This window comes from Haliaeetus leucocephalus, unplaced genomic scaffold, assembly GCF_000737465.1.
Source record: "Haliaeetus leucocephalus isolate CR32 unplaced genomic scaffold, Haliaeetus_leucocephalus-4.0 Scaffold351, whole genome shotgun sequence".
Lineage (NCBI taxonomy): Eukaryota > Metazoa > Chordata > Aves > Accipitriformes > Accipitridae > Haliaeetus > Haliaeetus leucocephalus.
In genome coordinates, this window is record NW_010972787.1 from 10,061,488 (window position 1) to 10,085,862 (window position 24,375).

Consider the following 24,375-nt stretch of genomic DNA (forward strand, 5'->3'; position numbering starts at 1 on the left):
TTTATACAAACCCAGAGACAGACAAATAAAGTATAAGGAATTTTAAGTCTAGTTATATAAATGGTTATGTATACATTTGCTCTTTTGTGTTTGTGAGAGACAGTGAGAAAAATCCCTATTTAATTACAGTTACTGGTTTATATTTTGCAGAAAAAAATGCCTTTATTATGAGTCAGAACACCACCTTAAATTCAAGTTTAAAATGGTTATGCAACGTATTGCTATGGATAGCTGCTATGTACACACATATATATTCATACTTCACAAGGAAGCAAAAGAGTGCATATCCAATTAAAAACAAGTGAAAGCAAAAAATGGCTTTTTCAAGGTCCCCTTTAAAAAGCAGTCTGTGAAAATGTCTTACTGTGAGTTCATACATAGCTATTTGTATAGCTGTACAAACAGACCTCAGTCCCCTGACAAACAAGCCAGCCCAGACAATGGAAAGCCCTTCTCCTCCCCTCTGATAAAGACTGGCACAACAGCGAGATTTTGGTGTGACACCACAGTGCAAAGTTGCCTTTCCTGTGACTTCAGGAGTAGGAAATCCAGATTGGCTGTGTTCCAGTCTTTTGCAAATTGTTTACTTTTCAGCTGGGAGAACTCCATACATGTTTCTCAAGGAAAGGGCATTGACCTTGCAAATGTTGCTTATTTTTTTCTTATTTTTTATTTGTCTGGAGCAAAAATAAAGGACCAAATCATACTCGTTTCTTGCTCTGTTTTAGTGACTGAGATTGCTCAGTGATTGCATCAGCCCCAACCTTGGACAGCAGCTGCGTGAGACCTAGCAGTGGAACTGTCTCTGAAAATGGCAGAAGCCTTAGCATGCTCCACAGCTACTGCTGCTCTTCATTAACTTCCCCCATGATCTTCTCTTTGTTCATGCAAGAGCGAGAAGTCCTTATTTTACCAGCTGCAAGTTTAACAAGCCTCTTCTGCTCCCCAGGGAAAGCATGAGCCATGCTCCCAAGAGAACTTCTTCCACAAAACCTTTGCCTTTGTCCTGAGCACAGACCAGCTTCATGGTGGAAATCTCTACTCTTCCTCACCACCTAGCTTGGGTTCAGGAGGCCAGAGGCCCTGAGGAAAGTGATGTAATTTTGGCATGGAAATAAATCAGTTTTGTCAGTGCATAACTGCAGAGGGAATGAGAGGGTGGGGAGGGAGGGCAGAGTGAAAATAACTCTGGTCTTAAGAGTTCCCATTTCTGATCTCCTGTAAACATCTCCCAAAGAGCATGGACTTGGACCCTGAGGATCCACATGTACCTTTCCTTACCTTCTCCTGACTGACTGACAGCTGAAGTGAGAGTGGAAGCCAGAAGAGGAAAGGTGAAGGCAACTCATTGTCTCTTGGAAAAGACCTATGCCTAGAGCTGGCAAAACTTAGCTTTTGCTGAGTGAGTTTGAAGCCAGAAACATTCTTGTTGCTACTGCTGCTGGTATTTGCTGTGACCACCAATGGTCAGAAAGTACTTGCCATCCATCTGTTTTGTCTCAGAGGGAGCTACCACACTTGTGACACAAGTAGAGTAAAGTAGTGAACTGGTTTGTTGACACCTTACACCTTCTTCTCTTCCCCTACCTCCTTGTCTTGAAGCAGCTTTTGCTGGAGCTTCTTATGTCTGAAGAGCAAGGCAAGGGATGTCTCTTAGGCAAGAGGTGGGGTGAGGTGGAGGTCCCTTCACCTTCACAATGCAACATGACTGTGGGCAGTGAGCCGCTGCTGTGAGTGTGAATTCACCTTACAAATAATGGAGTGCTGATTTAAGGCATCCATGGCTAATAATTAAAGACAAAGATTAAATGTGGTGTGTTAAAGGGCAGTTTATCCCCCAGAATTTGTGGGCAGCCACGTGATCATTTCTGGGATTTGACCTGCCTGTAAATCAGATGGGCATTTTTCCATTCTCATGAGTCAACAAAATTATGTTTGGGAGACAACGATCCAGTAAAGGCTTGCAAAAATGAGACCTGATGAGAGTTTCAGTTTGTTCTTTCATTTGCCTTTGATCAAAACTGGTTCCGGCACAAACAGTTATTCCTCAGATATATATTTTTTTTCCCCTGTTCTTGAGTATCCTGCCTTTTACGACATTGTGTGTCTTCCTTGCAGTCTGGAATGCCTTCAGCTGATGAGTCATCTTAGGTGCTTATGCTAAGATGAGACTAATTACCCTCTGGAAAAGCCTTCTGTCTTGACCATAAAGGAAAATTGGGCTGAGTAGCTCAGAGACATCCATTTTGTTTCCACTTAAGTTAAAGCAAGCAGATGAATGCCTTCAAGCAACACAGCTTGGGAGTGCATTGTACAGACAGATTTCCAGCACAGCTCCTTTGGTGCTATCTACACCAGAAGGAGGTTTCTCTCACTTTTGCTGGACTGCAGAAATGCCTGGAGTTAAGTGATGGCATAGAGAAGGGACCTGTCACTTGCATTTGTCCCCATTTAGAAGTGCTTTACAGGCACTCTTTTGGCCATGGTGTCTTCTTTGATCTTGGGACTGCATTTACAGTATTTGTGAACACTTCTTTCTGCACTTGACTTTTAGTTGCTATCATGAAAATATTCAAGCTGGAAAGAGAATGAATGAATAATCAAATGTAAAATTGTGACTTAGTCCAGAATGTCTCTCCTCAGGCTATTAATTTGTGCATCACTAGCATGTCCATCATTAGTGGTTGCACGGTTTTGCAAGTTATTAATAAATAACCAGGATAGGTAATGTTCTTTGCTGCAATGTGCCATCAGCCCATTTCTTACAACCTGCACCTCAGGGGTAGATTGACAGCGGCTGTTTGGTATTTCTGTTTTGCAGATGCTGTAGAGTTTTCCAATGGGAAGGCTGGTATTCTTGATGAGCTTTTGTTCGCTGTTGTCCAATACACAGCAAGCACCATCGTAAGTACATTTTATTATTAATTCTTCACTCCTAACACATCCCTTGAAAGAGAAAGTAGAAAATGCTAATGGTCTTGATAGAGATCAACAAAGCCTGTTTCTTGGACCACTGAAAATTTGTGTAACCTTAAATAGGTAAAAAGCTTAAAGCTCCCCTTTTAAGGCACTTCTAAGGGGAAAGATCTCCATCCAGTAACAAATAGTTAGAAATGTCCTACTAAAGCATGATGTTCATGCTGTTATTGCTTCTTGTTCATCTTTAGTTTATTACATTTACCAGACTGGAAAACCTTTGGAAAGAATAAGTCTCCTTTCTGTAATTGATTTATACACTGCAGAAAGCAAAGGTTTCACATTTGGGAGAGCTTCAGGATTTTTCTGTACTTACCCTCTATTTTAGTGGAGATTTACATATGTTGATACTGGTTCTTCTAGTAGGACAAATTCCTGGACTTGGGAAAGAGATTTAACTCTTTGATAAAACCAATGGTGCATGTTAAAGGTCCTTCAAATTGACCTTTATCTGTAGGGCAGAGGTACAGGAGAAGAGACTCTTGCTTAGTTCCCACCAGGATCAAGTGTATTCAGGTACTTGCCATAGCCAGAGGAGACCTTTGATGAGATATTTGGACAGTCAGGTCAAAGCCTCCTCCCCTTCCATGTCAGCCTACCTTTGAGGTTATCTCCAGCCCCAAATACTTATTTCTCTTCTTATGAGGTTTTAGCCAGGTGCAGACTCCTGCCTGCAGTCTGGTGTTGACCCCCAGTGTCCACATCAGCATGAAAACTACAGCCCCATAGAAACTTGATATTGGGGTACCTATGGCACATCTTGAAGCACACTTCATCTTCACAGGTTTTGTCACACAAAAGCATAGGCTTTGTCATCTGTGATGAAATCTTAGTGGAAACAGGGAATGAGATAGTTTTATTCTGAGGTAATCGGATGTGGGAAACACAAGGTGCTGGATGTATTAGGTATATGAAACTGAACATTATGTCAGTAAAATATCATCATGATGCTTAGAGACCAGATCTGGCTTGTGTCTGGCTAGCTGAGATTATGGGCAGTGTAGGCTAGTGACCATGTCTGTCATGTATTGCATAGGTAAACTTTTAAACAGGTAACTATACTGCTGTAAAAAAAAAGACCCTGGATTTCTGTAGGCTGTGGCAGAAAGCAAGGATTGCGCTCTCTTTTCCATATGTGAAGACAGGTCTTATGTAACCTTTTGCTAGAGCCAACAGACTCAGAGTGGGTGATGCAGTGACACTTTTAGAGTAAAACCCCTCCAATGCCATTGAGAAAATAAAATGAACACAGCTGAAAATGAAAACTTTCTTCTCAACATTCAAATGCTTGAATGTACATAGATGCCAAACCTGCCTGACTAATGAATTGGAGAAGACAGTTAGACAAATGAAAATAATAAAGATCAGGATCAAGCATTGCATAAAGGTAGATGTAACTGAAAGACAAGTTTCATCATTCATTGTAAACTAGAAACATTAGAAAGTATTTTCACACATGTATAGGTAAAAACTATAAAACTTTTAAATGTTTATTGAAGACTGTTCTGTTTTTCTTTGCCAAGATTCCTGTGTGTGCATGAAGACTCAGACCACCTAAGATGCATTTCACTAATCATATGGAAGGAGAGAGATTATTTTTATTCTGTTTTCACACTACACCATTATTATTATCAGAAAAAAAGTAAATTTGAGTTTCATTTGAAAAAATCATACCAGTTTTATTCCCTTATTTCTATACCCCACCTTAAATTTATAAATTTAAGAAAGAAGAAACATTTTTTTTAAAAAAAGTAAAAAAAAGAGAAAGTTTAGCCAACCCATTCTGATAATGGTAAAATCATTTACCTTTCATTTTAGAAGTCTTCTGCAGAATAATAATTTTCCAAAAGCAGCTTTCTTGAGCTCAGAACTGTTCTTTATGTGTGTGCCATGATAACATTAAGACATAGTTCTTCACACAGTTCTCTGATTTTTGTATGTAAAAGATACTTGAAAAAAAGAGGGCAAGAATGATGATCTACATTTTAAAGGTCATGAAATTAATTACCAAGAAGCACCTGAGCAGACTTAAGAATAAAGGAAAGTAATAAAGAGAAAAAAACTAAATCGCAACCAGTTTAGCCTCCAACACAGACCTTCCCAGGGCTGTGGTCTCGCCTTCCATGGTCTCTCATTACAAGCATTTCACAAACAGTGACATCTGAATGAAGATCAGCTACTTGAAACCTCATACATATGGTTGTATAGGAAATTGATACCTCCTGACATATTAAAGCATAAGATGGCATAATGTGGGTGCTAGTACTTGAAGATACATGACTTTGTAGTATCAAATAGGTATTTATGAATATCCATTCATTGTCTCTTAATGCATGGCCTGGTTTTGTTTCCAGAATGTTGAGTTTATAGAACTTTCTCTGAGTTAAACAAGGCTATAAATGTCATTGGCAGTCCCTGGGATATATTGCAGGGTTTTTTCTCTCCTATCTATAGGGTCTGATCTTTTGTAGGACCTAAATATGATGGGTCAGAATTTGGGGATCAGTCGGAGAGAAACTGTCTTCTTTTAACCTCTACTCTGATTAACAAGAGGGATGGACTAGGTGATCTCCACAAGTCCCAAGCTCAACTATTCTGTGAGAGTCTGTTTTTTTCTTTAAAATTTGTGTTGGTTGGACATTCTTGTGTTATGCAAAAATCTGCCCACATAGTGGACAATCTGTTTCTATGTTGTTTTAGATATCTTATTACGGCTCCAAATGTGGTGCATCTGGGCACACACGAGACAGTAACAGTTCAAGTCCATGGAGCACAGCACCCTGTGCAAGTTACTGCGTACTTCAAAGATGAGGCAAAAAATCAGCTCCTATCAGAGAGGATCATCTTTAACCTTAACCAAAATAACAACTACCAAGAGATGAAAAAAGTAATGGTGAGTCTACCATCATAATGATGTAAATGTTTTAATATGGTGATAAAAGACACATAATCTGTACTAGGAATATGTTGGAACAGAGACAACACCGATCCCTAGAGACAGATGACAAAACACCAATTCCAGTGACAGCAGCACCCTATTCACCCAACCAGCTAAGAAAACAACGCCTAATATAATTTCAGTGGTGATTGTGAGTGCTCTTTTGTGCCCAACAAGCAAGCTCAAGATTTTGTCACATGGTGATGAAAGATCTTTTCATTGCTGTAGATGAGTGATGAAATTAAAATAAAAACATTTAATTGTTTTATCACTGTTTGTTGTTCTGCTTCACTTAAACTAAGACTGCATTCATGCCTTTGGCATACTGGCCATTTTTACAAAACAGGAGAAACGTTTAAAAATGCGCAGTCTCTCAGACCAAAGCCTGTGATGTTTCTGCAAAGCTGTAAGTTGATTAATTCTTCTTTACGTCCTGCTTTGCATCATTTACTTCTGACAGTTTTCTTTGAAGTCTAGCAGCTTTTAGTTCAGGAGTACTAGTTTGGACTATTTGGCTGGAAAACAGCATACAGCAAGACTCAGTTTAGCTCTGATTGATTACTCCCAAAGCTAAAAGCTGAGCTTTCAAATCAGGGTCTTCTTGAGCATGATGTTTAGAAACATTGTCTTAACCTGCATGAGGTAAAGCTTTAATCTCATAGCCAAGATTTGAGCAAGTGAAGGATTACAGGATGCTGCTAGAGCTACCAAATGACATGGTAACTGGAATTTAACATGCATGTAGACTGAAGAAAAGTCACTGGGCTTGATTTATTGCCGTTAGACAGATGAATGTGTATTTCTATGGGAGAAAATGGGGGATTAGATAGTATTTCTACTTAGAAATATTCACCCAGTAAGAAAGATATAATTGAGTATCTTCTATTGAATGGTGCTAATAAAATTATTTTAGCACTTTAGCTGGTTTTGGGCCTCAGCTGTGTGGCTCTGAAGTTACCAGGTTCATATCTGACTCTGTGAGGTTTTTCCTTTTGCCCTCTTCAGGTCAATCCAGAGACTCTGCAACAGGATCTGTTCAAGAAGAGTAATCGGCCATATGTTCTGCTAGTCACCGAAAGCAGGGACCTTTATAAGGAGACCGTTCAAAGCACTCGCATCCTCCTGTCTTCCAAGAAAGGCTACATTTTTATTCAGACAGATAAGCCTATATACACACCGAGTTCCAAAGGTTAAAATACAAATGCTGCATTTCAGATGTTGAATATAGACATTACAAGGGCATAATTAGAAAAAGTAATAATGACATGATCCTTCCTAATGTAAATCCTTCTCATTTAACCCCAGCTATCTCTGTCCTTACCAGCCAGTCCAGATTTTAAACTTGCCTTCTGCAGCCAGGGCTTCTGCAGGGTCTGCACCACACATTGCAGCAACCCATGTGGAAATGCCACTGGAGTAAAGAAGTCATTCTCTCCTCTAACAGGAGCCAGATAAAATCTGCTCCTTTTTGTTCAAAAAGCTTAATAATGACACCTGCAAAAAAACTCCTATTGCTTTTGCTTACAATACCAGCAGTAAGTATCCTTTGCACTTTAAGACAGCTGTTTTGTTACTTAACAATTTAGTCAAGCAACAACAGAGGGAAGTCAAAAAAGTTCTTGAGTTTGGTTGCAGGCCTTGACTGCAGAAGGAATACAAAAGTGAGTGAAGCTCCCCGAGTATTTTTCAGAATTTCCTTCAAAAAGGTATGTTTGGTCAAGTAATATGCAAAGCCTATGGAAGAATGCAATTCTTTTTTGAAATTTCTCACATTTCTTTTCATTAAAAGAAAGTGGTTTATCCCAAAATCAGTAACTCAGTTTAGAGTTTGTAATAATTACTATCTAGAAAGGCCATAAATAAATATATGAACACATTTATTCTTCTGTTAAACAGTAAAATACAGGATCTTCATTCTGGACAATGCTATGAGGCCAACAGATGACACAGTTACAGTTGCTGTGCTAGTAAGTATACAAAAAACACTGTTAATGAGTGCTTCTCAGCACAGGAGCTATGAAAAACTTCCACAAAAGATCCAAGAGTAAAACTATAGCTATGACTCCTTTCCAGAAATCAGTATTTACACATTGTGAGATATGTCTAGTCATTTTTGGCCAATGTCAGGGGCATGGAGGGAAATGTAACGTGAATATTAAAGTAGGAAAGTAAGCAGAGCATTTTCTTTTCCTTAGGACTAGTACATGAACTTGAGCTTTTGCATGTAAATGTTTGACACCTGGTGCATAATTTTATGTTTGTTTTCTCTCTCTCAACAGAATTCAAAAGGAATGGTGGTTAAAAAGTCAGACCGAAAAATAAAAACAGTGTTCAGTGAAAACTTTGAAATACCTGACATTGCCGAGTACGTTACTGCCGTGCCTTGTGCATTAAAACAGTTCACATGTCAAAATGTCTCTTGCAGCAGAACTATCTTCAAGCTAAAAACAAGAGTCTTGTCCTTCCCTTCCCTTCTTTCTTCTCTGCTCCCCTGTTTTCCTCTCTTCTCTTTTTTTCTTACTGTGTATTGTCTGCTTTACCATTTCTTTAGAACAGGAGGTGCACTAAAGCAGACAGTTTTGCTCTGATCACACCTGGGAAGCACCACAGCACGCTGTCAGAGTGTGACAGCAAGGAACCAAGTATGATTGCTCTGGAGCCATCCCTGGAGCCTCCTGCCCTGCTGGGGTCTACACCTGAGCCGGCCACCCAACAGTCCCTTCTCTGACACTGGAGAGAAAGTCACATATTTAGGCTGTGATTCATCTGACCTGTTTTAGATGCCTATGTCAGGATGAGATGTACCATGTCTCAGCACTGTCTGTTTCTCTCCATGGCTGTAGAGGAGCCCAAGGGGACCTACGCAAGTGAAAGACCTCACAGTGTAATGTCTAAAGTGAGGAGGACTAACCCCACCACCTATTAGCAGGATCAAACCATCCAGATTCATCCCCCTTACCTGTTGAAGTACTTAAGATTTTTAACTGCTGAATTGCTTGAATTACCGTTCAAAATTGTCTTTCTCCTACCATGGAGCACAGGTTGAACCTATGGTTAATATGTTTTTACCTTTAAGCACCTCATCTTGGAGAGATAAGCCCAGAATTTAATGTTAGTATGCTACAATTAGCAACATTTATCTTGGTAAGGAATAATTTAGCAAACTGCTTAAATATCTGCTAAACCATATGACTACATGATTTCAAACTGTCAAACTTTTACTTAATATTCAGCGTGTTCCTGCATGCTAGATTGATTTTGACATCACACTGAAGATAAGCTGTAAGGAAATACATGATGAGTTCTCTATTTCTGAGGGCTTTTCAAAGGCAGTGCATGTTACATGTGGTTTGCAAATAAGTTATCTTGCAGTTCCTCATAAAGTCTTACTGAGTGTTTCCTAGGTCATTTGGCAGTATGTTGCTGGCTCCTCCCAGCAAAGAGAAAGCCATTAATAAATTAGTTTGGGATGAGATCAAAGCAAGGAAAATATTTGCATTTAGGGATAATTTAAATATATTAGCATCATAAAATATCTGAGGAATCCTAATTAACTATTTTCTGCTGAATCTGAACTTTAGGCCTGGAACTTGGAAAATCAAAGCCTGGTTTCGTCAATATGAAATGTCTAATGTTTCTGCTGAATTTGAAGTTAAAAATTATGGTAAGAGACTATTTAATTTGCATTATAAATATATGAAGTCATCACTATGTGTTACAAGATATAATGCAGTGATTAAACCTGGCTGTAGTTAGGTACTAAGGACAAGATTCACAGAGGTTCAGTGCCTCATTGCTATCTCTGACGCACAGAAAGAGAACTCTGGTTTTGTGTGCCTTCTACTTATATTTGAAAAAAAAAGTTTTATACACACTTAGTAACTTTAATATTTTTCACAAAACATCCTTTTTTGGAAGGGCCCTCCTGCTGCAGAAAAAAATGGAGATGAGCTCCATCTTAAAATCATTGCAATTCTGGCTAAAGTTTTCAGTGAAGACTAGAATGGAAAAAAAAGCTACCTATTTTCTCTCAGTAGAATTCAGTTTAGAAGTTGATTAGCATTGTTCCTATACTCAGAGAAGCTTTTTTAAAAAAGAGTAAGGGCACTGTGGAAAAAGTAAAAATGTAGAACTTTAACAGTATGGAGTAAGAAATGGCTTGATTTATTTGTGCTGAAATTATGCTTTCTTGTAAAATTTTGTGGGGTGTTTTGTGGGGTTTTTTTCCTTAAAGGCAAAAGAAAACCTCAAGATTATATGAAAAATCTCAGTTTAATGAAAGTGGTTTTGCCTTAGCTAGTAGATGTAACAGAATAGTGGAGACTACTGCATTCTCTGCAAACACCTATATCCAAGAGCAAATTACTCTGGCTATACCTGCAGTAGCAAATAGTCTGGCTTTATAGGAGTGAATTGCAGAGTGACACAGCTGATGCTGAGGACCTCATGTTCACACTCAACCCATTTCAGGGTGGGTTTACTTCAGACTGGTTCTAGTCGAGGGTATTTAATGCCTGTTAGCAGTTAGGGCTTATCTTCTGGCTTATTTTCATTGTAAATAAATCAATTTTGTGGCTCAAAGACTGGTCCACAATGTGAAGCAAAGCAGAATAAGGGACAGTAATCAGGAGATTTGCTTCAGAAGTGCACTGCTGATTCAAACTAAAACATCCTTTCAGTGCAGCTGCATCCTCTCAGTGGGTGTTGCCACATACCAGGAGTTTAAGGTATGTTTGAAACTCACAAGTCATGCCTTTTTGTCTTCTTTTTTTAATGCAGAACTTCCATCTTTTGAAGTCAAACTCATCCCACTTCAGCCATACTACCACATCTGGGATGAAAACTTTGTGTTTGATATTGAGGCAAAGTAGGTGTGCTCACAGCGAGCCTGTTTTAGAAGGCAGATAAGTAGATAATGAACTTTGCAGCTTCTTCCTTTTTCTTGTCATTAACAGTTAACCAGCTTCTGGCTTTACTTGAATCTGACTTTAATCTTACGTACTCTCTGTTTGCACTACTAACTTGAGACATCAGTGTAAAATGCTACCTGGATCTACATGGTGGTGATCAAAAGAACAAGATTTTCTGAATATTATAGTTTGCTAGTAAAAAGGTGACTATTTAGGATTCTCCTTTGTGTTGCTAGGTAAGGTTCCAGGCAAACTGATAACTTGCTTTTCTTTATACTTTTTGGTTTAAACATTTAGAAACATTCTAAAGTCTCAGATGTTGTTATTTAATGTAATTAAAGTAGAGATGGATTCAAGTTTGAGTATGAAGTTTTCTCAAAGCCAGTGACATTTGGAAGTAATAAATTAGTGCTTATTTGAGAGTAATGATTTTATGCAGAAATGCTTTCAGGTGAATAAATACAGTTAGTCAGAGGAGTTTCGATGACCATCACTACGGACATGTGCATTACTGCACAGTAGTGCAACACTGATCTGGATGAGACATGGCTACAAAGCTCTCAGACTGGCCAGACCATGAGGCAGGGCTCAATAGAGAATAAAGCACACCTGATCCCATATCAAATTAGAATGGCATCAAATATAGAGTAACTTAGAAAGTCAGACAATGTAAATTTAACCCATCAAAATATTTTGAATACTTTAGAAGAATCAGACTGAACCTAGATTGAATAAGTATTTTGTGCTCTGGTGTTTTTGATCCTGCACTGACAGGTCTGAGTTTGCTGTATGATCTAACAGTGGCTTATCAACATATATCAAGCCTTCTTGGCTGTTGAATTTTCGGGTTTCTTAGGAGTAAAAATACTAACAACTGCTTGTTAGGAGAATGTTCTTCCTTTATTTACTACTCAGCTGGAATCCAAAATGACTACAAGTACCTTGGCCACCTTGCACATTGGGAAAATTGAGAGAGAAATTAAATAGTTCTCTGGAGCCTCAGCATGTATTTCCTTTTCACTGAAGTCACCACTCATGCAACTAGAGTTGATGACTTTGGTAGTATATATTTATATGACATTTGTTAAGTCCAGGTTCTACATGCCAGTCATTTAAGTAAAGTGGTTCAGTGTGGCATTAGTTCAGATGTTACAAACTTGATTTAGAGTCAGATTTTAAATCTGTTTTAAAGATGACTCGGTGCAAAAAAAATCATGGTATGAAAACAGTATCATATTGATGAAGAGTATGTGAAGTTCCTTCATGAAAAACAATGTACTAGAAATTGGCTAAAACTTAATACTGCACTCAAACAGAAGTTTATGTTTTCTGAAGTCAAAGAACCTCTGTGTGAAAAGTTAGACATCTGAATTAGTCTCCCTATGCTGACTAAATTAGAACTTGATACCTTTTTTTTTTTTTTATGAAGAGGAATAAATTTTATGGAATGAGAACAGGCAGCTGGAGGCAGCTGATCTTCTCTCATAGTTGAGAGAAATCTTTTCAGTTTCAAAGGAGTGAGGAGACTGACCACCTTTTTGCTCATGTATTATTTTCTTTGTTTCTGTGGATTCCTGATTTTTTATATCTTTAAAGATCAGAAAATAATATTAGCAAATACTATCAAATTGAGTAGGTTTTTAGGATCTTGCCAAACATACTGGATAGTTGATATGGAAGAAATATATCTCCTGAAATGGGGTACTCTGCATTATCTAGATAACACTGAAATAGTTATTCTGTTTATTTCTCCCTATCTAGACAAAAGCTCAGATATATTTCAGGGCAATTTTGATATGTCAGCAGGGAGTTGAACACACAGTATCAGCAAGTAATGTCAGACCTTCACTAAGAACAGCTCCTTAAAAAAAAAGTCAACACCTCATGGCTTTTGATGTTGATTCATCATGTTCCTTAAGATTCTTTAACACAAAACCACAAATAGGATCACACAGAGTTATTGTAGCTAGTATTGTTAAATAAATACATTTAGTGTTAAACAATGGGCAGATCTTCTCTACAGTAATGATACCCACGGTAGTGGAAAGTTAACTGTGTATATTTTATTAAATAACCAGTATTTATTTTTGAAGCCTGTAAAGCTTATTGTATCTGTTCACTTTTAGTATTTTGACTATTAATGGTTTGCAATTATTTTTAGTAATATAAAAATATACACAAGTGACATTGTTGGGAGATGTTTTAACAGTGAAGTTAGATTCTAATAACTTACTAATTCTACAGAATAACTTGTATAATTTTTTCAAGGGATTTCATTGAGTTTCGTAGGCAAAGCCCTTTGAGTGTTGCCTTTTACAAACATACACATAATTGAATAGTATAAGAATAACTTATTGATAAGTCACCATTGGACAGTTTGTGTCTATCTCAGTAGCTGGTGAGGATGGCAGAGAGGAGGCAGTCAATACAGAAGGGAGGAAAGATCTAGGTATAGGAATTGCTAATATAATATACAGATAAGAATAAAAAAGCCTGGTCTATACAACCAAAGTTTGTGACTTTGTTAAACAGTGACAGTAACTAACCTCGTAAGTAATTTCGCTTATAGTAGCCTTTAGTTAAATAGGCATTAAATATTAACATTGAACTATGTGAGTGCATGTGACTAAAGTATCATCACTACTGCGACCATCTGTGTTTCATCTTGTGTTTGACTGTGGAAAGCCCTCCAAAGTGAGAGGGGCAAGCAAATTATTATTATACTCAAACATTATTTAATATCTTTTGAGATACTATTTCTTAGATGCTTTCCTTATATGAGGAATTATTCTCATACAGTAGGAGCTTTGTCTGCATTTGAATGTGATACCAAAAAAGATATTTGAGCCACCTGGGTAGTAAATTAAATAGTTCCAGGTAAGGTTCCTGAGCCTCAGAGCCTGGCTGCTGATGGCATGGCTGGTACATGGCACAGGCTCAGCCTCAGCCATACAGCACTCCCCAAATGATTCCTGGAAACTCTTCAGGAGGAAGCATGGACCAAGGTCCACCCCACGTCTGCATGTGGCCACCCTGCTGTGGAAGACAGGGGGTTTAGTAGAGCAGGCATAGGCTGTGCTGTGCCAGCTGGCCACAGCCTCTGAGACAGCACTGCGCTCATTTAATTTAATTAACCTGGTCCAAACAGGGTACAGTTGCTAGATTTGCTATCTAGACCCTGGCACTGTATCCAAGTGGAAGACTGATCCTCCATAGTGCCCCCCCCCCCCAGTTCTAGTGGGTTTTATTTCTGGTCTAAATTAATCCCTGGCCAGCTTATACCCTGTTGGTCTTCTGCCCACTGTCCTTGAGCTCTTTGCCTTGACTGTGCTGATCCTTCCTTTCCCCAGCACAGCTTGAGAGAGCAGATAGAACCCTGTATCCACCTCCTTTTGCTTGGGTGAACAAACTCAACTCTACTAATCTCCTCTTGATAACCTTCACTTCTTTATTTGGTTCTATTGAATAATTACTAGCTTTAATCATGATTACTTGATATTGTGATATGAAGGGATATCAGATAACTGACTTTAATATTTTAATCCTTTCTAAAGTTTTCTCTGTATGTTATTGCAGCACTCAATTTTGAGTTTATGGACTGTGCAACTCCTTCATATATACTTCACTACTCATTAACATCATAATTATTTAAGAGGAAAAAATGGGTTTGAATAACTGGATACCGCTCTTTTGTCTATTGGAAAAGGTCCTAGTGGTGCTACACAGGCCTGCCTGACTTCCATCAAAATCAACATATGGAATTCCTGATAATTGAACTTATTCCTCCGAACTGGCCATGCATGTAATGAACAGTTATTTGGTATATCGGCTGTTGTTTCCCGCAGTTATTACTTCTGGCATTTTAAGCAGTTTTCATAAGAACTGCCTCTCAGTTAGTTTCATTGGTATAGATCAGTGCTGCTGATCAGGTCAATTTGAAAGAGGCTTTGTTGAAACAAAAATAAGCCATTACAGAACTGAGATGAAGCAGGATTTCCACAAGCAAAAGACAATACCATGGCCGTGACAGGTCTCATGTAGCATGTTACATGCTGTGCTGCAGGAGGGTGCCATCTGCCAGGGTTTCCGTGAGTAAGGAGCCTGCCAGGTGCAAAAACATGCCCTATCCTCTCTCTCCATGACCTATATGGAGATTTCAGGGGTGTTCTGGCCAGATATCTATCTGGCAAATATTTCACTTACAAGAGGTCCCTATGCTATACTGCCTAAATCCATAGAAGAGATGTGGGGTGGAGGTTGTCTGCCTAACGCAGGTATTAAGATTTCGGCAGGTAGGATCTGTCTCTGGAGGTCTTCAGAGGTACAAAATACTTCATATCAGTCCCTGAGACAATTCTCTGGCTTCCTGTTTTAAATGCTCTGCTCATGAGGTGTCTTATACAAATGAATTAGCTGTTCACCCAAGCTAAATAGATTGGATACCTCCCTTGCTCCCTGTGAAGGGGATGAGTTGCCTTAAACCTCACTGTGCAACTAAAGTTCTCATTAATTTGTAAAAAAAAAAGTTTCAATTACTCTGGTGTAAATTTTGTCAGATGATGTTTCTGCATGTGATTCTGCCAATGTGATTTACTCCATATATTTCTCTGCACTTGAAATTACCACTTTGTACACAGACCAGTAAAAGTCTTCATGTTTGAGTTATCAGTGAGTGGGACTAATTTTTGGTTTCAAGCTGTTAGTTACAGATGGGATGCCTGCAGATATCCCAATTTTATTTCAGCATAAAATGATCAGTCTGATTTATGCTTGCTTTTTATTAATGTTATGATTCAACTCCTCACTATTCTTCCTTCCAAAGACACTCGTATGGGAAAGGGATTCAAGGTGCTGCATATGTGCGATTTGGCATAATTGATGAAAATGAGAAAAAAGTCTTTCTTCCAGGCCTGGAACAACAGCTATCTGTAAGTACTGGAGTTCAGTGGAACTATTCTGATTTATCCCAAGTGAGCTGAATATTGTCAGAAATTATCGCAATATAGATCCCTGTAATACCATAGTCATGCTATAAGCAACAATTCTTTAATTCTAGTGGCAACAAACCAGTAAAGTGTTGTCACTTTTTTTTTCCCACTTTTGTTTTAGATTCAAAATGGAAAAGGAAGAGTTACTTTAAATACACCACTTTTGGAAGAGAAATTAAGAAAGAGTATTTCGACTCTGGAAGGGTTTCATTTATATGTGGCTGTTACCACTGTAGAAACTGCAAGTGAGTACACTATGCTTTAGCTGATACAGTCTGTAATATTTACGTTGATTTTTCTCTAGTGTAATCCTTTGTGTGGGAAATCTTGTCCCGCTGGACTAATCTTCACTGCAAAGCTTGCTCATGCTATAGTGCATGACCGCCTCTTTCATCTGACCCCCTTCTGTGCACAAAATTAATCTCAGGTGGGATTCACTTAACTGAACACTAATGTCCAGTACCACTTTAAATACCCTATGTAGTCCTGTGTGGTCTTCCACTGCTGGTCCAGAAGTGTTCAGGTCTCCTCTAAGTACTCCCCTATAGAGTCTGTCCCATATTAAACAGCACTGTGAGGATACCCTAGTCCCTCTGAAGTGGTACCAGACACCTGTATGAATGCAAATAAATTGCTCTCCTCGAGATCTTGTTTCAGCACTTGCCTCAGCCACATCTATTCCTTCCATACATACAGAGTTATTAGCTGAGCTTGGTATCTTAGCTTGATTTATACCTCAGCTGGCTAAGCTGTCAGTCTAAATGTAAGGCATATGTATTACAGCTACAATGTGATGCAGGGGAGGATCTAGCCCTTGTGAGTCCTGCTTGTCCTGTTATGCCTTCCCACAGTTTTATCAGCCTGTGATACTTTCATGTGCAAAAGTACAATATAGTCCAAATAGCTTGGTCTTGCTGTTCATCTGGGACATAAGCCTTGAGCGTGCCTGTCCAGAAGATTTTCAGTGGCTGTTTGCCTTTGTTTTCCTAGAGGACAGCTATTTATTTCCAGAGCTCATTACAGGGGATTTATGTAGATATTTGCTCACAGCAGTGCTAAGCATGTCGAGTAGGCCCCCAGATATCTTAGAGCTACCCACAAGTGATCACTGCATTGAATTAGATGCAGTCGTCAATGGGTTATTTGGGTTGTAGCAAGTGCTATTGTTAGTTATACGAGGCTGAAGTGAGAGGTGCAACTTAAGTGCTGACCTCTGAAGTTGAATCTGCAACGAAGCAGACTGTTCCAACATGAGCAGGATTTTTCTTGTTCATAGGGAGACTGATCCCTTTTAATTTAGGTATCTGGGAGCAAGGTATCTAGTCAGAGCTCAGGCGCTTTGTATAGTCAGTATAGAGAATGGATGGGTTAAACTGCACTCCAGAGGTGTCCCCATTGGTTACAGGAGTCTAGTTACATAGCTTAGAATTACTAGAATTCTAAAAATTCCTAAAAATCCTAAATACTAAGTAGGATTCCTTAGAATCCTAGAATTAAGTCAAATGCATTGCAGCTGCGCAGTTCTTTAGTATACTCTACTATAGGTACTTACATGCACTATTGCTGCAGCGTTTATTGCAAGAGCAAAAGGGGTTGAAAGACCTCCTGTTACCACACCAGCATGATGGATATAAGATCTTGTGGTGTGACGTGGTCTCTACCACGCTGCGCACGCTTCTCTGTTCTGCCACAGGCAGGCTGCCTTCACACTTGTGTACTTGCTGTGTTTGGTATTAATTATATGCTTGACAGGGCAAGGCTGGTGGGCTTTAACTGACACCTCTCAACCTTGGACTGTTAAAGTGGAAAATAAGGATGTTGAAAGTATGTCTCTAAATGCACTTAGTTTCAAGCAAGCCATGTAACTGGGTTTTTTTAGAAGTAGTTATGGGTAGTGGTTTAACTAGAACTTAACTAGAAGAATAAGAGCTTTAACTAGAAGAATCTTAGATGGGAAGCAGATGCTCAAGCTGTCTTGTAGGTGCAAAGTTGCAGAAGATGATATTAGGTAATATTAACTCTCACCAGCAGTAAAAAATGAAAAAAAAAACTTTTTCAGAAAATTAGAGATCTAACATCCAAACCCCCCTACTGATTCTGGGTGAATTTTGTGTTGGACTTTGATGAAGCCTTCCCCCAGGAACGAAGCCCCGACAGCTTGGAAAGGGAGGTGCACAGCCGCAGTGGCTCCTGTGGTACCAGTGTGCTCTGTGATTGCAGGCACCTTGTTCTGATTGATGTGTTAGAGGAGAATTTTTATCTTGTGAGTAACAAACCACTTTGCAGGTCTCCGTGTCTGAGCTGTTGAGAGCACACACCTGGCAGTGCTGGCTCGCTGGAGCACCGTACACATCACACTGCCCTTGCACTGGCCTGTCTCTGGTTGTGTTCCCCATCTGCCTGCACCCATCTCTTCCTCTTCTCAGGGCTGAAGCTCTTTGGGGAGGGATCATTTTTCAGTTTTCTTTACATATACTGCTAAAAATCCAATTAATTTTGAAAACAGAAATTATGGATGCTACTCCCATAGCAACACATATTGTTTGATATTAACAGGTGGTGAGATGAGGGAAGAGGAACTCAGCAATGTGAAGTTTGTGAAATCTCCTTATGCTGTTGATCTGTCTAATACCAAAAAGTATTTTGTGCCTGGAGCCCCCTTCACTGTTGTGGTATGTAGAATTTAGCTGACTGTGTCCATTTGCCTCCATAGCAAGGGATTTATATCTGCACTGTTTATAAAATCCTTATCTGATCCAGTCAGAGCTCTCTAGGGCAGAGACCTTCAGGAATGAGTCCAACAGGGAGCTACTGTTTGTGTCTGGTTTGTCTCGTTTCTGTACACACAGAGCCTGAGCAGGGAAACTGAAGCCAGAAAATGCTGGTTTTCTGTTCTGGAAGTCATTTGTGCACTGTTGCACTACAAGGTTTTATAAAACACATAGGAGTCTCTTTCTCAGTTCCATATCAAAAGATTAAAATAATAATGTATCAAATTAATACTGTATCAAATTCTGAAAACTAAAACAAGGTATTGTCCTTTTTTTAAAAAAATGTATTTTAAGTTTTTGAGTTTTTAAACTTCATGCCTTCAAGTTTCTCTACAAAGTTTTCCACAAAGAGTTAAAGTTAGAAATTTACCTTATAATAGTTAAAGATAAATATCTCTGGGGTTGGCTGAGATCTAATAGATGCTGTGAAAATCTGGGGGAGCTGTTAATCTGTGTTCACAGTTTTTTACCTTAGCTGGAGTCCAGACTGAGACAATTGCTACCCCCTTTTATCAAAGCTCAAATTGTCAAACACTAATGTGTACAGTTTTGTATTTCTTCTCAGTTTATAAAAATAATTGCTTCTTGTTTGTGGGCATTTTTTAAACCCAGGCATATCCTTGAAGTAACAGAAAAACATTTTTTTCCAATAGGCATCTGTCACTTTGATTGATGGCTCTCCTGCTGCCTCTCTGCCTGTCACTGCTACTGTTAACTTGCCTGGAAAAACACCAGTGAAGAAGACTGCATTTTCAAATAAAGACGGTCTAATCCCCTTTACATTCGACATCCCTGGAGATGCTCAGATGCTTCAAATAATGGTAAAGAAAACCCAAACATCCATGTTTAAAAATACATCGCTGAGAAGAGCTCATAAGACAATTACAAATGACTGTGAAGATCATCAGTTTTCATTAAATTAGCACAGAGGGTGGAACATGATTTCTTAGACCATCTGCACAGCTTTGTCCAGATTGTGTAAGATATGTTAGAAAGACCAGGAGCCTGAGGGATGTCTTACTGAAGTGGAGGACACTCGCATACATCGGAACTTTGGGAGTACATACATTGGTGGTAGTGGTGCTTTTTGGGGGGTTTGGATGTGCGTTTTCCTGACATTAAAGATGGAAATGGGACAGTAAGGAATATCACCATGAGAAGTGACAAAAAATGATGAGAAGAAGGTGAAGTAAAAGGTCCTGAGCAATGCAGACAGTAGGATACATCTGGACGCTCAGAGGTTTCAATTATGTGCACAGTATAAAAAGGGAAAAAAGCTGTCTAAGTACAAAATCACTTTGTGATTTTGAGCCATTGATTCTCATTCAGAAAGAGCCAAGTCTGAAAAATATCAAGTGCAAATACAGCAAGAGACAAAATAGGGTGAGAGAATAAAGTAACTAAAATCCTGGGGTTTTATGCCAGGTTCTGCTAATGAGGTTTCAGCAGTGATGCATCTAATTTCCCAGCATTTTCTGAATAACCTGGCAAGATATGAATTAAGGGTGACACTCTATACTGTCTCCTAAAGGACACTTTACTCTGTCGTTTTCTTCCCTGACAGGTAAAGGCTGAAGAGGGAAAAGAAAAATTAGAATCACCTGAAACCAGTATCAGAGCTGAAAGATACCAGTCTGCTTCCCCAAACTATCTCAGCATCAGCATCCCACATACTGTTGTGGCACCTCAAGATACCTTACGCATCACCTTGAATGATATTCATCAGTCTGGCGGTGGAAAGATTGACTATTTCTATTATATGGTAAACAGAATAGTAGCATATCAGTAATTTCTTTTAGAAATTATACAGCCCAGAACATCTATCTAGTTACTAATACATGGAAAACCAGAGGGGTCCAACAAAGGGCAACTGAGATGATCAGTGTCCTAGCACACCTAACCTACCAGACAGGCTGAGGGAAATGGGCTTGTTCAGTTTGGTGAGGAGGCTAAGAGTGAGTTAACAGCAACCTAAAATTACTTGAAGAGGAATTACAGACATAATGGAGACAAAGTTTCCTAGGTGGTGCCAAGCAATACAACAAGGGACAAAGGCTACAAATTTTGTGGAAGGTTCATTTTGGAAAAATCTTTTCACTAGTGATGAATGCACTACTAGAAGAGTTTCCCCAGAGAGTTTAGGGAATTGCCATCCTCAGAAGCATTCAACACTCAACTACAGAAAACCACATCTGATTTAATCTTACACTGGTGATAGCTCATCTTAGAGCAGGCAGTTGAACTAGAGATCTCCACAGGTCCCTTCCAGAAACTACTTCTTTGATTCTATTATTTTTATGTATTTGCATATATTTGGGGGCATGTAAATTGTAAATTTTTCTTCTGAAGAAGGACACATAAGTACAAATTTTAGTCTGCAGTTTCTAATACAGTCTAGAGCAAATAGGTCCATATGGGGTAATGTTTGCCTGCATAATTACCTGGAAATTTTTGAAAGATACTAAACTGACAGCCTTGAAAGCTGAAATCCTGGAGAGATAACTTCTATGATATCTATGACAATTCGATTTCTCGTAATCCAGATCTTGTTCTTTCCCACTCCTTCCAATCTGTATTCTTTCCTCATGATAAGCCAATATTAAATATTATTTTTATTGGTCTGATTCCAGTAAATACCTTTGTTTCAGCTATTACAGAGCTGCCCACCTTGTTGTGGGCAGGTCATACATATACATAAGATTTCTGCAACAAGAAAACTTAGTCATATTCTAGGAGACCTTGAATATCTCGGAAAATGCCTTTTATAGTTAACTATTTTTTATGTAATGAATAACACATGATTCTTATATTACCATGGCTCCATATTACCTGCACCCAATGATAGTTAACAGGTAGGTCAGCATTTTCTCCAACAGATAATGTCATGAAGGATCACTGAAGGCATTGGCTGTTATGGCCCTAAATAGCATCCTGAAACTGGGTCTGAAAAGCAGTCCTACAGGTAGAAAAGTGAGGAACCAATCCTGCTCAGCCTGGGACCAAGAATGCAAAGTATTTATTTTGCTGAAGGAGACAAATGTGTTCATGGATATATTCCAGTAATGAATCTGTTAAATATGTTTAATCCCCTTCTCCCTCTCTTCATCCAAATTTCCCTTGGCAGCTTATATTTCCCAGGATGATAAGCACCACAGGCACCATTCCCATTTCTTTTTAATAGGACTCTGATATGTTGGAATAATTGTATCCCTAGGAGTTAAATTTAGGTTTGGGGGTTAATTTTCATTGGATGACTTAGCATAGGGTTGGAATTGCCGCTGCTGGGCTCTGGGAAGGCGCAGTGCTGGGCAGGCAGGGTGTATGGGAGGGGTGGTAGGAGACACTGTGGGAGCTCAGTCATGAGGCTTTCTCCCAAACTTTGGTCACCTAAACTAAGGCAGTGAGGATTTCAGACCAGGCTGCAGCATGTCTTTATTTCTTCCTGAAGCCCATTCATTATGTGTTTGGGAAAGCTGCATGTATTTTTTTCAGGGAAGAGCTCTATCAGTCCTGCCACCGTGTCTGTTTTCCACTCCTCTGACAACCCAGGAATATAATTAACATAACACATGAAGAAAGGAATTAAATAGTGAAAGATGAGCTGAAATCAGTTGAGGGCCAGTCTGTGATACTTTATCCTGAGTAATACTTTTTGGATGAAACATCCTGCTCCAAGACTTCCATAGCATCTGAAAGATTCAGTACTGAATACACATTAAATAAAGCTGGTCTCCTCCTGGGGGTGATGACCTGTTACTGTAGAAGACAAAAGCAAGACTGCCATCTGGGACCCCCTTTTCAAGCTGTAAGACTGAGTGGAGGGTGATAGATTTGTGTTCAAACCCAGGCCACAAGACCAGCGTAGCAGAGGCTTACCACCACACTCCTGTGCTAGAGCAACTGTGTGCTGATCTCCTCTAGGCTACTTACATGCAGGCTGGGAATTAAAACTATTAAGTGCCATTAGAAGAGAATAAATTTTAAACAGAAATGGCCTCAGAAAATTCTATATAGGTATATAAAATTATGCAACATAATGCCCAGTCTAGTGTGTATTCACAATATTTTATTTCTGTTTGTTTCTGCCTTGTAGGTTGTGGCAAAGGGACAAGCTGAACTTTTGGGAAGGGTCCCCTCCTCAAACAAAATAATAAACCTTAAAATCACTGAGAAGATGGTGCCCGCCTTTCGCTTTTTAGCTTATTACTTCATTGAGAACAAGGGCCATCAAGAGATTGTTGCTGATTCTGTATGGGTGGACGTTATGGATGTCTGTGAAGGAAAGGTACTTTCAAAGCAAGTAGCTTCTGTTATTGTATTCCAAAACAAAAACAAAAACATGGGGTATCAGCAGAGCAAGTGCAGGTCTTGTTACCCAGTTACGTTCAAGTTGGCACTTCTATTAATAATTCCCTATTAATTTCATAATCACCATGGCTACTTCCTCATAAACCACAGAAGAGTCTACATTATGTATGCACCAGATCTGAACCCAGTCATGTTGAAGAATTCAAATGTGAGATAGAAAGGAGGTAGTACTATTGCAGAGTGGTTTAAGTAAGTCAGTTAATTTTGTATGTTAATTAGTCTTTTGCTGTATTTCATGGCGATTTTGTTTCCACTGGAAAATAAGAAAATGATATTGAGGGCCCTAGTTCAGCAAACCCTTTACGCATACTTTTAATTCCCATTGGTGCTTAAGTGTTGCTGAAAGGCAGTGTCCAATATCCTGCACAGACACATCTTTTAACCCCCCACGTTCTCATCTAGTGGGAGCTGTCTGCATCTATGTCTTCCAAAACACAGGATCCCAGGCAGAAACACCACAGAACAGGAACATACCCCAGCCTCTGACCACTGACAGTCATGGCTGACAGTATTTCCGGCCCAAAGAGTCTTCGCTTTTTAACAAACATGACATTTTTGTTTCAATCTTTTCTATTTAGATTAAAGTGAGAACAGGGCAAGAGATATACGAACCAACAGACAACATCAATTTACTTATTGAAACGGACCATGCGGGAACAGTTGCCTTAGCTGCGGTTGATAAAGCAGTTTTTATTCTGAACAAGAAAAATAAGCTTACAGCCAAAAAAGTAAGATATCTGTAAGAAGAAAATACCATATCTAGTAGTCAAATGGAATTTTCCATGACTAATGAGAGGATCAAAATTTAATTAATAGATATTAATTGCTTAATCAAAGCTTTGCTAAGCTTGAAAATGTTTTTGCTTTTGCAATTCAGGATGTATTTAAGATTAATTATATATTTAAGATGGGGATTTCCATGCTACAGCAGACAAGTTTGTAAATTAAAAAAGCATTACTTGAAAGCACTCCCCAATTAAAACATCGTTCAGCTTTAATCTGTGTTTCCAAATGCAGCTTGTACCACCAGTTTGTCTTGCTTCTGCGAGTCAAAGGCTACAAGAATTTTTTTTAATATTTATTTAAAAAAAACACTTTTGCAAGTGTGTACAGTTTATCTACATTCTTTTATTTGGCAGGTATTTAATGCTATGAATTCGTATGATCTTGGATGTTCTGCAGGTGGTGGTGCAAATAGTGTTCAAGTTTTTACTGATGTTGGTCTTGCCTTTTTATCAGATACAATTAAATCCAAAGCTCGGGAAGGTAAGTGCAATCTGCCCTTTACTTTAGATGTTTGTACAAGACCACTATAGATCTGGGGAGGCTGATTGCTTGAAAATCAGAAACATTTTATCATGATGTCGTAAAATCTCCCTTGCCTCTGGATTTTTCTTCTTCTGTTCTTCCACTGGGTGCTGGCA

At 38.9% G+C, this 24,375-nt stretch overlaps 1 protein-coding gene across 1 annotated transcript in view; it reads left to right on the forward strand.

Annotated features, from left to right (window-relative positions):
- Positions 1-2,839: 2,839 nt before the first annotated feature.
- Positions 2,840-24,375, forward strand: part of LOC104835008 (complement C4-like) — a 48,874-nt gene continuing 27,338 nt past the window's right edge. Inside the window, exons 1-15 of the mRNA XM_010572777.1 lie at positions 2,840-2,904; positions 5,677-5,869; positions 6,920-7,103; positions 7,811-7,881; positions 8,194-8,279; positions 9,496-9,578; positions 10,694-10,781; positions 15,647-15,752; positions 15,934-16,057; positions 18,369-18,484; positions 19,237-19,404; positions 20,148-20,345; positions 22,677-22,868; positions 23,530-23,679; positions 24,091-24,217. Of these exons, the coding sequence (XP_010571079.1) occupies positions 2,840-2,904; positions 5,677-5,869; positions 6,920-7,103; positions 7,811-7,881; positions 8,194-8,279; positions 9,496-9,578; positions 10,694-10,781; positions 15,647-15,752; positions 15,934-16,057; positions 18,369-18,484; positions 19,237-19,404; positions 20,148-20,345; positions 22,677-22,868; positions 23,530-23,679; positions 24,091-24,217 (1,951 nt within the window). The remainder of the gene's footprint in view (positions 2,905-5,676; positions 5,870-6,919; positions 7,104-7,810; positions 7,882-8,193; positions 8,280-9,495; positions 9,579-10,693; positions 10,782-15,646; positions 15,753-15,933; positions 16,058-18,368; positions 18,485-19,236; positions 19,405-20,147; positions 20,346-22,676; positions 22,869-23,529; positions 23,680-24,090; positions 24,218-24,375) is intronic.